Source organism: Bos indicus, chromosome 11, assembly GCF_029378745.1.
Source record: "Bos indicus isolate NIAB-ARS_2022 breed Sahiwal x Tharparkar chromosome 11, NIAB-ARS_B.indTharparkar_mat_pri_1.0, whole genome shotgun sequence".
Taxonomy (NCBI): domain Eukaryota; kingdom Metazoa; phylum Chordata; class Mammalia; order Artiodactyla; family Bovidae; genus Bos; species Bos indicus.
The window spans coordinates 14916061-14931744 of NC_091770.1; the positions used below are offsets into that span (position 1 = coordinate 14916061).

At 38.8% G+C, this 15684-nt stretch overlaps 1 protein-coding gene across 9 annotated transcripts in view; it reads left to right on the plus strand.

Annotated features, from left to right (window-relative positions):
• The window catches only part of BIRC6 (baculoviral IAP repeat containing 6), a 213305-nt gene that overhangs the window by 27069 nt on the left and 170552 nt on the right, over nt 1-15684 (plus strand). For all 9 annotated transcript variants that reach the window (XR_011569131.1, XM_070798081.1, XM_070798080.1 and 6 more), the window contains exons 2-5: nt 171-352; nt 2332-2469; nt 11628-11821; nt 15257-15368. Coding sequence is in view for 8 of the 9 variants with exons in the window: in XM_070798081.1 (XP_070654182.1) it covers nt 171-352; nt 2332-2469; nt 11628-11821; nt 15257-15368 (626 nt within the window). In the remaining variant the exon portion in view is untranslated. The remainder of the gene's footprint in view (nt 1-170; nt 353-2331; nt 2470-11627; nt 11822-15256; nt 15369-15684) is intronic.

A 15684-nucleotide genomic window follows, 5' to 3' on the forward strand; every position in this document is an offset into this window, starting at 1 on the left:
ACTTTAAGCTACAGTACATATTCCAATTTAATCGGTTCTAATAATGCCCTTTAGAGAATCTTTTTCTAATCAAAGATTATATAAGGTATTTAGTTGCCATGTAAGCATTTATTTTAAAAGATCTTATTCGTCTTAAAATCTTCAGTGTTGAATTTTTGTTCTTTTAACAGCTAAACCAGGTGGACAGGTGAAATGTCAGTATATTTCTGCCGTGGATAAAGTTATTTTTGTGGATGATTATGCAGTAGGGTGTAGGAAGGACCTTAATGGAATCTTGTTGTTAGACACTGCTCTGCAAACTCCAGTTTCAAAGCAAGATGATGTGGTTCAGCTTGAATTACCTGTCACAGAGGTAAGTTGAAATAAGTATGCTTTTCTACTTAATGTAGTTTCAGACTTACTAGTCATTAAATGAAATTAGATTGTCCTTTGAGGATATTATCTACGTACCCCTATAAAAATAAGGAATTGTGAATTGTACAGGTTAAACCACTTTAACAGAAACCCCAAAATACAATGGCTTAAACAAGATAGTTTTTTTCTAGTAACAGTACAAGGAAAGTATAGGGACAACTTTGCTTACTGCAACATTTAGCTTCCGTCTCTTGAGTCCAAGACTGCTGCTTCCAAGTCTTATTACTTCCCAGGTTTAGGGAAAGGGAGGGCAAAAGGCCAGGGAGCACACTGGCATTGCCTGCCTTTCCTTTCCTCCTTTCCCTTTTACCTCCCTCCCTCCATCCTTTCCTTCTCTCTGTACTCCCTTCTTCATTTTTCTTAATTCTCTTTTACGAACTGTTTCACGTGTGCCCTTTTTGTATTCAGTTAATTCATTGGCCAGAATGTAGTCATATGGCCACATTAAGCTGAGGTGGTTTTTTTCTTTAATATTAAAAAAGAAGAAATAAATATTAATGGACGACCAGTAATCTTGGCTATGTAACATGTTTCTTAACAATTCCAGATTAAAATTTCAACATACATATTTTTGTGTTACATATTTATTACTTAATTTATAAGTGTGTCCTAACTTAAATCTTTTTGTGTATGTTGATGTTCATATCATGTTTAAAACTATATTTTTTAGATTTATCAGACTTTAAATCATCTTAAAAATATAAGCGATTATAATGTTGTATTCCCCCCAAAAGTGAGATATTATTTCTGTCTTTATCCCAATTTGTTGATTATTAACTGTTTTGTGTTTGATGGATTGATATAATTAGTTGATAAAATCAATATAGCTTATTTCCCATTTTTAAGACATGCAAAGTGTTACTGTGTGGGTCAGTGTCATATCACAGTCATCTAGTATGTTAATATGGAAAGCATTTGCTGAAGTTCTGAGCTCTGAAAACAGAGTAGCCATCTTTTTGTCATAAGAATATCTCGATCTGGGGGCATGTTAAAATCTTTGGACAGAAAATTAATTATAATTAGTTCTACTTGTTTTGAATGTTTTTTCCCCTCCTACTTAAAGGAAATTAGACCTGGTAATATCTTAATAAAGCTGCTATCTTCTATACATTGTAGTGTACAATGAAAGATGGTATCAAACCATTGGGTTTTAAAAGGAACTACAGAATTACAATAAAATAGTTGAACATTTGTATAAAATGGACCCTGAAGTCAATATTTAGCTAGATATTTAGCCAACTTCTGCCACCTCTCCCACCTTGCCAGTTCCTGATGTCTGTTGCTGGTTTTCTTTCTTTTTACACAAATAATTATAGTTGTCTTGTTCATGTAATACTGTTCGTAGTTCTTCTACCACCCCAGGTACCCTTTCCTGCATCACGTTGGTCTCTCACTGTCTTACCTAAAGTGTGCAGTCCTGGGTTTGGTTGGATTAGTGTGGATGTGTTCTTTTCCATATATTGACCATATATTTCTGTTACTGTAGTTCATACTGAATACGTGGGTAACAATGCAAAGGGCTTTTTAAAAATTACCTGATGATTTAATGAGTGACCGCTCTTACGGTTTTACATAGTAAAGCTCACTGAGGGACTTTACATTTGTCTTTAAATTTTTCTCTGTTTTATTTTTGTTTATAGTTTCAGCTTGTCCAGTTTTTTCTTTCTGGCTTTGTTTTATAAAAACTTCCATGTATGGAGACTTTACTGTGTGGTACTATGCTGAGTACATTGCTTTATCTCATTTAATTTTGTTAACAGCCTTGCAAATCATTATTTGGTTAGCTAAGTTGGTTTAAAAAAAGTAGAAGTAGTAAATTTTCATATAGTACCTTTCAGAATTAAAATATATGTGTAAGAATCCAAATTAAACATTTTTGGTATGATTAATCTTTTGTGATCATCTTTTTTTATTTAGGCACAACAGCTCCTATCAGCATGTTTAGAAAAGGTAGATGTTTCTAGTACGGAGGGTTATGATTTGTTCATCACACAGCTCAAAGATGGTTTGAAAAATACATCTCATGAGACTGCAGCAAACCACAAAGTTGCTAAGGTAAGAAGTTAAAAAAAAATTTACTTTGTTTAGGGTTATAACAGAAAGAACATTTCCATACTTTTGCCTTTCTCTGTTCTCCCTTCACTGATGACTAGAGTGGGAGATAGTGCTTTGAATTAAATCCTTGGCTATATTTCATTAATTGTTCTGCATTTTTCTTTTAAGATTTGTAAAAAAATTATAAATGTAATACATATACAATTTTTATATTGAAGCATATAAAGTAGAAGCTGTTTTCTAAAAAAATTTTGCCTTTGTAAGTATCTTTTTTCTCAAGTCTAGCTGAAATTATACTAAAATACTGTGATGTACTGTTTGGACTGCTTAGTCTGTTTGGACTGCTGTAATGGAATACCACCGGCTGAGTGGTATTTCTTTTGGTGAAGTCCTTCTTTCTGGGATATACCAGGTACCTTCTCACTGTGTCCTTATATAGTGAAAAAGGCAAGGGATCTCTCTGGAGCCTCTTTTATAAAAGAGGGCTGCACCCTCATGACCTAAGTACCTTCCTTCCAAAAGCCCTACCTGCTAATAGACTCCCCTTTTGGGTTAGAATTTCGGCAGATGAATTTTGCAGGGATACAAGCATTGAGATTATAGTGTATACCTTGCTTTTTTTCATTGAAGAATGTATATTAAGGATCTTTTCATATCAGTGCTCATGTATCATCTGCATTCTTCCTAATATTTATATTGAAGTATATTGTATAAATTCACCATGATTTTATGAATCTTAATTCCATTAGTGGAATGTTTTATTTAGTAAAAACAGAAACCATGTTGTGCATTTCAACAGAGAGAAGTTATTGTGAGAAATTGACTTAATATGTGTATGAGAACCAGAAAAGTGAAAACAAAACCCTGAGGTAACACAGATGGTAACTGTGGGGAGCAGCACTCATTTTGGTCTGAAGGAACAGGATGTTCAGGTTTTAGAACCTAGATCCTTAAAAACTTAAGAGAAGAGCCTCCGTGGATCTGGGACTTCAAACTCCTGAGGTGGAGTTGTTATCCAGTAGGTACCTCAGGAGCTTGGAGATTGGAACCTGCTGAACTGAGACTCAGATTTCTGAAGAGAGGTGCTACTCGGCTGATGTTAGTGCCTCTGAGGGAGATATATGAGACTGGTCCTCGGAGTGCTAAGAAAACAGAACAAAAAAACTTCTGAAGATCAGAGGAGTCAACAGCTGCCACCAGATCCTTTGCTAACATGATGTTGACAGCAATGACAAGTAATTTAGCAAGAAGCAAGTCTTTTTTCCCCTATCATGCTTTCCAATTTCCATCCTGTGTTCCTTTGTCAGAACTTGACAGTCAGGAAACTGGTTGGTAAACAAGAAATAATAGTTTATACTATCCCAGCCCCAACATGACTGAGAAGAGAGGAAAGGGTAGGTTTGGACCTGAGAGACAGTAGCTTAATAACTGGCACAGTCTGCTCCTTTGGCTACTCATCATCTCCATACATACCATCTACACATGTTTGAACTTTCATGCAACAAAAATGTTATGCTTTTACTTAATAAGAGGCTCTGTTCCTAAAAAGAAAATGAAGATTTGTCTCACCCTGTCCCCAGAACAGGCAGACACAAAGTTTCAAAAGATACTTTATCCATCTGTAGGTGATACTAGCTACTCTTAAAATTTATAGTTTCAAGTGTTTAGGTAACAGAGCTGTGCTACCTAATCACTAAACCTAAATTAAACCCATCTAAACCTAAACACTAAATTAACTGCAACAAAAAATTCTTCTGTAAAATAATGACTTACCTCTCTGTGTCTTTATCTATCTGAATCTTCATCCATCTATCATTTATGTAATGAGAAGAAAATACATATAGTTAGCATATCTCTCAGTTCTATACTTGTGTATAGTATAAAGATGATATTCTTGATATTTACAGTCTCCTCCTAGCTGTTCCATAGTCCCTTTGTCCTTAGCCAGCAGTGTTGAGGTCAGGTGTCTTTATACTGTCAAGTGACCCAAGTCTTCACTCTTGCGGGGTTCAGATCCTTTGTAGTGCTCTGCTCAGTTGTAATTGTCCTTTCACTCTTGTATATTGGATGTGGAAGAGTTTAGAGGCACCCTGGAGAATCTCTTGGATTGTAATTAAATTCTCCAACTTGGTTTGAATGGCAAACCACTTCAGTATTCTTGCCTTGAGAACCCCATGAACAGTATGAAAAGGCAAAATGATAGGATACTGAAAGAGGAACTCCCCAGGTCAGTAGGTGCCCAATATGCTACTGGAGATCAGTGGAGAAATAACTCCAGAAAGAATGAAGGGATGGAGCCAAAGCAAAAAGAATACCCAGCTGTGGATGTGACTGGTGATAGAAGCAAGGTCCGATGCTGTAAAGAGCAATATGGCATAGGAACCTGGAATGTCAGGTCCATGAATCAAGGCAAATTGGAAGTGGTCAAACAAAGGATGGCAAGAGTGAATGTCGACATTCTAGGAATCAGTGAACTGAAATGGACTGGAATGGGTGAATTTAACTCAGATGATCATTAATCTACTACATTATATCTTCTGAATCCCTCAGAAGAAATGGAGTAGCCATCATGGTCAACAGAAGAGTCCGAAATGCAGTACTTGGATGCAATCTCAAACACGACAGAATGATCTCTGTTCGTTTCCAAGGCAAACCATTCAATATCACAGTAATCCAAGTCTATGCCCCAACAAGTAACGCTGAAGAAGCTGAAGTTGAACGGTTCTATGAAGACCTACAAGACCTTTTAGAACTAACACCCAAAGAAGATGTCCTTTTTATTACAGGGGACTGGAATGCAAAAGTAGGACGTCAAGAAACACCTGGAGTAACAGGCAAATTTGGCCTTGGGATACGGAATGAAGCAGGGCAAAGACTAATAAGAGTTTTGCCAAGAAAATGCACTGGTCATAGCAAACACCCTCTTGCAACAACACAAGAGAAGACTCTACACATGGACATTACCAGATGGTCAAACCGAAATCCGATTGATTATATTCTTTGCAGCCAAAGATGGAGAAGCTCTATACAGTCAGCAAAAACAAGACTGGGAGCTGACTGTCGCTCAGATCATGAACTCCTTATTACCAAATTCAGACTTAAGTTGAAGAAAGTAGGGAAAACCACTAGACCATTCAGGTATGACCTAAATCAAATCCCTTATGATTATACAGTGGAAGTGAGAAATAGATATAAGGGCCTAGATCTGATAGACAGAGTGCCTGATGAACTATGGACGAAGGTTTGTGACATTGTACAGGAGACAGGGATCAAGACTATTCCCATGGAAAAGAAATGCAAAACAGCAAAATGGCTGTTGAGGAGGCCTTACAAATAGCTGTGAAAAGAAGAGAAGCGAAGAGCAAAGGAGAAAAGGAAAGATATAAGCATCTGAATGCAGAGTTCCAAAGAATAGCAAGAAGAGATAAGAAAGCCTTCTTCAGCGATCAATGCAAAGAAATAGAGGAAAACAACAGAATGGGAAAGACTAGAGATCTCGTCAAGAAAATTAGAGATATAAAGGGAACATTTCATGCAAAGATGGGCTCAATAAAGGATAGAAATGGTATGGACCTAACAGAAGCAGAAGATATTAAGAAATGGTGGCAAGAATACACAGAAGAACTGTACAAAAAAGATCTTCACGACCCAGATAATCACGATGATGTGATCACTGACCTAGAGCCAGACATCCTGGAATGTGGAGTCAAGTGGGCTTTAGAAAGCATCACTAGGAACAAAGCTAGTGGAGGTGATGGAATTCCAGTTGAGCTCTTTCAAATCCTGAAAGATGATGCTGTTAAAGTGCTGCACTCAATATACCAGCAAATTTGGAAAACTCAGCAGTGGCCACAGGACTGGAAAAGGTCAGTTTTCATTCCAATCCCAAAGAAAGGCAATGCCAAAGAATGCTCAAACTACTGCACAGTTGAACTCGTCTCACACGCTAATAAAGTAATGCTCAAAATTCTCCAAGCCAGGCTTCAGCAATATGTGAACCGTGAACTTCCAAATGTTTAAGCTGGTTTTAGAAAAGTCAGAGGAACCAGAGATCAAATTGCCAACATCTGCTGGATCGTGGAAAAAGCAAGAGAGTTCCAGAAATACATCTATTTCTGCTTTATTGACTACACCAAAGCTTTTGACTGTGTGGATCACAATAAACTGTGGCAAATTCTGAAAGAGATGGGAATACCAGACCACCTGACCTGCCTCTTGAGAAATCTGTATGCAGGTCAGGAAGCAAGAGTTAGAACTGGACATGGAACAACAGATTGGTTCCAAATAGGAAAAGGAGTACGTCAAGGCTGTATATTGTCACCCTGTTTTTTTAACTTCTATGCAGAGTACATCATGAGAAACGCTGGACTGGAAGAAACACAAGCTGGAATCAAGATTGCCGGGAGAAATATCAGTAACCTCAGATATGCAGATGACACCACCCTGATGGCAGAAAGTGAAGAGGAACTAAAAAGCCTCTTGATGAAAGTGAAGTGGAGAGTGAAAAAGTTGGCTTAAAGCTCGACATTCAGAAAATGAAGATCATGGCATCCAGTCCCATCACTTCATGGGAAATAGACGGGGAAACAGTGGAAACAATATCAGCCTTTATTTTTTTGGGCTCCAAAATCACTGCAGATGGTGACTGCAGCCATGAAATTAAAAGACGCTTACTCCTTGGAAGGAAAGTTATGACCAACCTAGATAGCATATTCAAAAGCAGAGACATTACTTTGCCAACAAAGGTTCGTCTAGTCAAGACTATGGTTTTTCCTGTGGTCATGTATGGATGTGAGAGTTGGACTGTGAAGAAGGCTGAGTGCCGAAGAATTTATGCTTTTGAACTGTGGTGTTGGAGAAGACTCTTGAGAGTCCCTTGGACTGCAAGGAGATCCACCCAGTCCATTCTGAAGGAGATCAGCCCTGGGATTTCTTTGGAAGGAATGATGCTAAAGCTGAAACTCCAGTACTTTGGCCACCTCATGCGAAGAGTTGACTCACTGGAAAAGACTCTGATGCGGGGAGGTATTGGGGGCAGGAGGAGAAGGGGACGACAGAGGATGAGATGGCTGGATGGCATCACTGACTCGATGGACATGAGTCTGAGTGAACTCCGGGAGTTGGTGATGGACAGGGAGGCCCGGCATGCTGCGATTCATGGGATCGCAAAGAGTTAGACATGACTGAGCGACTGAACTGAACTACTTCTTTTGTTTTCCATCAATCCAGTTTCCCTTGTCAGTTTTAATCATATTAACCAGTAGATTTACCACCCACTTTGTCTGATGATTCAGTGACATGTTGTTGTGCAGTGTGATTTTTTTTTTTAAGGTATACAGTATAATGATTTAATGTATATTGTTGTTCAGTTGCTAAGTCGTGTCTGATTGACTCTTTGAGACCTCATGGACTTCAGCACAGCAGGCTCCCCTGTCCCTCCACTATTTCCCGGATTTTGCTCCAACTGATGTCCATTGAGTCGGTGATGCCATCCAACCATCTCATCCTGTCACCCCCTTCTCCTTTTGCCTTTAGTCTTGCCTAGCATAAGTGGAGAAGGCAATGGCACCCCACTCCAGTACTCTTGCCTGGGAAATCCCATGGATGGAGGAGCCTGGTAGGCTGCAGTCCATGGGGTCGCTAAGAGTCAGACACGACTGAGCGACTTCACTTTTACTTTTCACTTTCCTGCATTGGAGAAGGAAATGGCAACCCACTCCAGTGTTCTTGCCTGGAGAATCCCAGGAACAGGGGAGCCTGGTGGGCTGCCGTCTATGGGGTTGCACAGAGTCGGACACGACTGAAGTGACTTAGTAGCAGCAGCAGCATCAGGGTCTTTTCCAATGAATTGGCTCTTTGCATCAGGTGGCCAAAGTATTGGAGCTTCAGTTTCAGCATCAATCCTGCCAATGAACATTCTGGGTTAATTTCCTTTAGAATTGACTGGTTTGATCTCAATTACAAGAGGAACCCAAAATTGCTGGATAGCAGTGTTAACACCTAATTCAGTGCAACCATTGTTGTGCCCTTGGTGGAACATTCCTTCCTTGTCACAAGACCTCTAGAGCCTAAGGCTTAAAAAGAAAAAAAGCTGTAAATGGATTATTAAGTATAATAGCAACCCTGATGGGAGAAGCTATATTATGTGTTTTTTGTTGATTGAAAGCATATGCATAATCCTGTAACGTTAGAACTCCAGACTTTTACGCATCTCTCCCAATTAGTACTGTAAATGAGTCTTTGGAAGGGCCCACACTTTTTTGTCAGGTCATCTTCTGTAAGACACCACAGTAAGACAGTTCAGTTTCATGGGGCAAGAGCCCACTGTTGCCCCTACCTCTTCCCCTACCTCCCCACTCCAAGCCCCTCCCCCCACCTTTGAAGTGCGTTCTTACTGAGAAGCAAAAAGCAAAGTTGTATAGAATACTTTGTAGTGGTTTAATATTATGGCAGAAGCATTGTGGGCAGAACAGATAAATGTACAGTCAGAACATATATCTACAGTAAAGACAAATTGCTGTCCAATCCATAATGGAAGAAATCTAATATAATCAACCTGCAATCAGGTAATTGGCTGTTTTTTCTGGAAAACGGTATCCCATTGGTGGCTTAACTTTGGTATCTGCTATTGGCAGGCCTGCAGTTAGCCTGCTTAGTCTTGGTGAGAGCAAGTTCATGTTGGATCTGTGCATACCCTCTGTCTCTGTTACCATGGCATTTTGCATATAGATTCATTGAGCAAGCACTGGAGTTGATATGGCAAAAGAGTGAGTGACATTCATAAACTGTGGTATAATTTATCCATTTTCTCTATAATGGATGCCTTTTGATAAGCATTCACATATTTCACAAATATTTTCATACTGTGTTTATTTGGAGAGGTCTGTCCATAGACCTTTACCCTTGACTTCCTTGTTAACAGTCTTCCAATCCTCGTCTTTCCAGATGTCTGAACATCCAGCCAAAACGTTAGCCACTGTCCATTATTCAGTGAGGAACTTTACTTCTGGTCACCTCTCAATCCAGACAAAGAGAACAGTCCAATGTATTGGTTGAAGTTCTGCCCACTGAAAAGATTTGCCTTCATCCCTGTCCTGATTGGGACTGTGGTGCTGCAGCCATCCACTTTGGTACGGCACTTTCATAATGTGAGAACCATCTGTATGTCAGATCTAAAGATTTTTTTCCTCAATTATCCCATCATAGGGAGTTCCTTGTGAAGCCATCAGTGTGGAATGAGAAAGGAGCTGTTGTCAGAATAGGTATTGTAGAAATCTCAGCTCCTTGATTATTCAGCTGGTTTAAAATTGAATTGCCTTTTGGACTTTCTCAAGATTGGTTTCTTATAAACCACTTAATGAATACTAGCCCTCATGCCCAGTAATACAGTTTGGTTTATCAGATAACACCTAGTTTGTGATGGACAGCTCTGATTGCATGCACATTTGTCCCATGGGTAGACACATTTTTATGAGAACTAACTACTAAGAGGCCAGGAGCTGTTTCTCTAGAGGAGAAGAATTGTTTACAGGAGAGAGCATGGTTTTGTCTTAGCATCCTGCTACATTATTGTCCCAGAGAATCTCTACAGCATCTTTACTTGGAGCAGATATTTCTAGTATCGTTAAGTGTGCTCACAAGATACACATGGTAGAGCATCTTGTGATTCAGCCTGGGTGTGCTGAGGAACCTCTTATTCTGTGCCTTATGTATCATTTGATAATTGAGTTACAGCAACATTCTGAAATATGCTGAACACTGGATCCAAAATCTACTTAGGCCCATTGAGCATTGTGCCTCCTTTTCATTGTTGTAGCAACTTTTCTTTCATCTTGGGGGAAACATCCTGACACGCCTAGCCTACTGGACCTCTAGAAACTTCACAGAGATTTTAGGACCCTGAGTTTTTCTGGGGATATTGATTCTCTCTGGCTTGCATGTGTCTTACTAAGGCATTTAAGGTCCTTGCTCCTTTCCTCTCATCTGGACCAGTTACTGTGATGTTACTAATACAATAGACCAAGGTGCTGATCTGCAGGATGTTGGGTTGATGAGGATCTCTGCAGAGTAGATTTTGGTAAAGAGCATGAGTCCTAGGGTAAGACTGTGCAGATTTGTTGTTTCTGCCAGGTAAAAGCAGCTTACTTTTGGATGGTCCTTAAAATTAGTGTAGACAAAAAGGTATTTGACAGAATTGTAACTGCCTACCAAATATCAAGGGATTTGTTAATTTGCTTCAGTAAAAATACCTCATCTGAAATATCAGCTGCAGTTGAAGTCCACCTGATTTTACAATCCATGGTCATTCTTCAAGATCCATTTACGTTTTACATGGGCTTGTGGGTCAGTTAACTGGAGTTGAGGTAGTTTGATTACCCCTCTGTCAGGTCTGTTAATGTGACATTAATCTCATAAGTTTCCTCAGAATGTGGTATTGCTGTAGTTTAGTAGCTTTGTAGGAAAGAAATGAAAGTTCTAGGGGCTCCTGCGTGACCTTTCTTCCTTTAGTAGTCCAAGAGGATCAGAGGAACAGTGTAGGAGTTTTTCTAGTTTCCTGTTCTTTCTCTTCCAGTTATACATTTGGGAGTTAGAGAGAGAGCTACAAGATAGATCTGGGGATCCACAGAGCTCACTGAGACAGCTTTGGGCCAAAATACCAGTAGTCACTTCACCATGATAAGTCTCCACTTTGATTAATGGACCACAGTGATGTTTTAGGTCAGTTCAGGGTTCCTCTCTTGTAGTGCCTGGAATATCACACAGCATTTCCGTTCCCTAGTGCACAGTGACTATAGTGAATGTCCTCAGGTGCCTTTGAGGAAGGCTTGGGGTATGATTTACAGTGGAGAGTGGGGCATCATTGTGGGATCCTTTCTCAAGGGGATTTGGCCTCCCTTCCAACCGGAAGGCTCTGAATCTGTGAACAGATTATGTCTAGAAACAAAGTAAGAGTTCTCTCATCTGGGTCTAAACATTCTTTTTCAGGATGGTTAATTTCATTTTTTATGTAATTGCAGGTTCTTACTTTGAATTATAAGTTAATGGAGTAAACTGACTTGAGACTATAAATAGTTATTTATCTTATAGTGTATAAATCAGGATTTTGGTAGAAACTGTTGAGTATGTTTTCTTCTGCTTACACTCCTGTTTTCTTCCAGTGGGCCACAGTTACATTTCATCTTCCTCATCATGTGTTGAAGTCCATTGCCAGTGCCATTGTGAATGAACTTAAGAAAATCAATCAAAATGTTGCTGCCTTACCTGTGGCTTCCTCAGTGATGGACAGATTGTCTTACCTCTTACCTAGTGCGCGTCCAGAACTTGGGGTGGGGCCAGGCCGTTCTGTGGACAGGTATGAACTTGCTTATAAAGAGATGTGACAGTAACATTGAATTGATTAGTGTTTTGATTAACAGAATAACTGTAAATTTGATTATGATTTTAAATATTTTTGAAAATCACTCAGATTTTTATTTTGATCAAAAAACTGAAATGAAGTAAACTACTCCTTGAATTGCTATTGTTAAACAGTTTCTTTTGGTGCCTGGAAAGTGTTTAAGAGGATTATGAAGCTATATTTTTTTAAATTCTAGGTTTGTAATTGCTTAGTAAATATTTGAGTCGTTAATATTATAATTCAATATGTAATATGTATTATATATATAATTCAATATATAAGAATTATTTTGCCTTGATGAATTTTGTGACCTTTGGCATAAATTTTGGTAAATTAAAACACGGTCCCAGAATTTGAATATAAGAGCCATATATTATTTCCTCCTTAAAAAATGGACAGAGTTAAGTGATGTCCCTGGTGGCCTAGGGGCTATGACTCCGAGCTCCCCCTGCAAGGGGCCTAGGTTCAGTCCCTTTTGTGGAGGAACTAGACCTCACAAGCCACAACTGAGAGTTCGCTTGCCGCAGCTACAGACCCTGCCTGCTGCAACGAAGACCCAGCGCAGCCAAATAGATGAATATTCTTAAAGAGTGGGCAGAGCTAAAAAAGCACTAAGGGCAATTTTGTGGGCTTTTTGTCTGTTTTGTTTTTCTAGGGCAGTTTTGAATAAAGGTTTTTATGCTGCCTGCCCTGGATTTAAAGTGTTTAAAAAAGTCATACCTCGGTCATTATTTTCTTCAATAGAGATTTCTTGGGAGTTCTGCTTTATAGAAAACTAAAAGTCATTAGTGCATTCATTGAAAAATTTAAGTGATTTTTATTTGAGATAATATTTATCAGTACTGAAGTTTAGAAACATTTTGCTGAGTTACTACGTTTAGCGATTTTGTTAAGTTCACATTTGCCTTCCCATGTAGCATTTTAATGGCAACCCACTCCAGTGTTCTTGCCTGGAGAATCCCAGGGACGGGGAAGCCTGGACTGAAGTGACTTAGCGGTAGCAGTAGCATTTTACATTTTCACTTTTTCATTGAATGTGAATTTATCTGCTCATGTTGTTTTCTGAAGTACATTTATAAAGAGTATGTGCCGACGTAACAAAAATATTAGTGAATGAGTTAACCTTTAACTTCCGTTATCTTAAATATAGGTCTTTTTTTTTTTTAATTGGCTGTTCCACATGGCTTGTGGGATACTAGTTCTCCAACCAGGGATTGAATCCAGGCTCTCACCAGCTAAACTCTGGAGTTCCAGCCACTGGACCACCAGGGAATTCCCATATTCTCTTATATTAGTTTGCAATGTTTTTTAGTTTATCCTTTTGTAAACCAAAACTGCTTAATCAGTTGCCCTTTTTTTGTTAAGTGGCTTCTTTTGTTATATAAGTAACTTCTATTGGTTGTTAACATTTGGGAAGTATTTTTATATTCCATAGTAACCCTGCTTTCTAACTTTTGGGCGAAATGTGGAGACTGCCCTTTTTAATCTTAACTGTCACATGATATGTCTTTGGCTATCATTAAAATATTCTTTGCAGTATGTCTGGAGAAGAGGAAAAAAGGAAGGATATGTACTTAGAATCAGTGTTTCTTGTCTGAGAGCCCTGCCTATCTTTAGATTATAATTTTAGAGCTATTTTCTTTGCAATCAGTAGGAGACTTTCTAAAGAAATCAGTGTAAGCTGTGGTGAATGGTTTGTTTTAGAAAATGCATTCATTAGATGGGATTTTCAGTGTTTCTGGAGGTGTTAAAATGTCTCAAAGTACTAATTTTGATGTAGTCTGTGGTTTTTATTTCATTAAATACGATTCTAGGAACGCTTATGAAAACCTTGAACTCTGAGGTCTGTTGGAGGTTTGAGTAAGGGTCTGCTGCTGCTGCTGCTGCTGCTGCTGCTAAGTCTCTTCAGTTGTGTCCGACTCTGTGTGACTCCATAGACAGTAGCCCACCAGGCTCCCCATCCCTGGGATTCTTCAGGCAAGAACACTGGAGTGGGTTGCCATTTCCTTCTCCAATGCATGAAAGTGAAAAGTGAAAGTGAAGATGCTCAGTCGTGTCCGACTCTTTTCGACCCCATGAACTGCAGCCTACCAGGCTCCTCTGCCCATGTGATTTTCCAGGCAAGAGTACTGGAGTGGGGTGCCATCGCCTTCTCTGGAGTAAGGATCTACACCAATACCAGAATATCTTTATAAAACAGACTATCAAAATTAGAAAAAGTCCACACAGCTTCAAATAAGAAAGGACCAGTATGTAAAGTTCCTTTTCCTAACACAGAAGAGAAACTGATTCAATAAAAGAAAGTGGTAAAATTCATCACTATGAGACCAGAAAAATACTTTTCTTTAAATTCTTCCCTTAAATTAGTACATAGTTTCCTGTAATACTGCTAATGAGATTTAGGTTTAACTCATAGTTGTGTCCTGATTTGGAAAAAAAAAATAATTGCTTGATAAGGCTACAGACATCTTCATGTTTTCAGAACAGAAAATCTGTCCACTTTTTCTAATTTTGATAGTCTGTTTTAAAAAGATATTCTGGTATTGTTGTTGCAGGTTCAGTCTCAGTGAGCTAATTATGTTAATGAAAACATATGAAGATTTCCTTTTTTTTATAATCCCCTGAAAAGTATAGATTTCCTGGAAAAGGATTTCTCTGGAGAAAGAACATAAAAATTGCTTTCTACCTAAAAAAAACTTAAACTAGAATATACTTTTTCAATATGATTGGGGTAAAACTACTGTTCCTTTGGCTGTGGTTTTATCCATTTATGCAAAACTTGTCACTTGATAAAAGCATAGGGTTCTGTGCCTCTACATTTTCAGATTCTCTGCTCTTTGATCGCTATTATGCAACATTGGTTAATTTAGTCTACCCATGGAATTATCTGTTGTAGCCGTCTTATCCGGAGAAGGCAATGGCACCCCACTCCAGTACTCTTGCCTGGAAAATCCCATGGGCAGAGGAGCCTGGTAGGCTGCAGTTCATGGGGTCGAAAAGAGTCGGACACGACTGAGCATCTTCACTTTCACTTTTCACTTTCATGCACTGGAGAAGGAAATGGCAACCCACTCCAGTGTTCTTGCCTGGAGAATCCCAGGGACGGGGAAGCCTGGTGGGCTGCCGTCTATGGGGTCGCACAGAGTCGGACACGACTGAAGCGACTTAGCAGCAGCAGCAGCAGCCATCTTATCATGTTTCTTTTTCCCTATTCTGTTCATGGGAAATTCCTAAAACTTATTTCAAATTTATAAAACAAATTTGAGCTTTGTCATTAAACATTCCCAGTTCTTGTTGATAATCTGGTAAGCTTTTTTCTTCAGTGGTGAATAACAGTGTCACTGTAATTTGGTGCCTAACTTTGGTTACATAAAGTATGTTTACTTTTAGATCATTGATGTATAGTGAAGCTAACAGACGGGAGACGTTTACCTCATGGCCTCATGTAGGGTACAGATGGGCACAGCCAGATCCCATGGCTCAAGCTGGATTTTATCATCAGGTAAATAAGGCTGTCGAAAAATGTTTTTCAATGTGAATTTGTAGCCTTTAGTAAGACTGTCAACGTTTAATACTTTTTCAGACGTATGTATTATTTTATGTACACGGCTCCGTGCTTGTGTGTCTGTAATGTGAGTTTTGTTCTTATACCTTTCTTTGATCATAATACTAACTGACTATTTCCTATATCACATACTGTGTATGAAAGGTGAAAAGGTTAAAAAAAGAATAATTGAGTTAATGCCTTATAACTATTTTCTTGCAGATTATATATTAATATAATATTTAATCTGTTTTTATATATAATCATCAGCAGA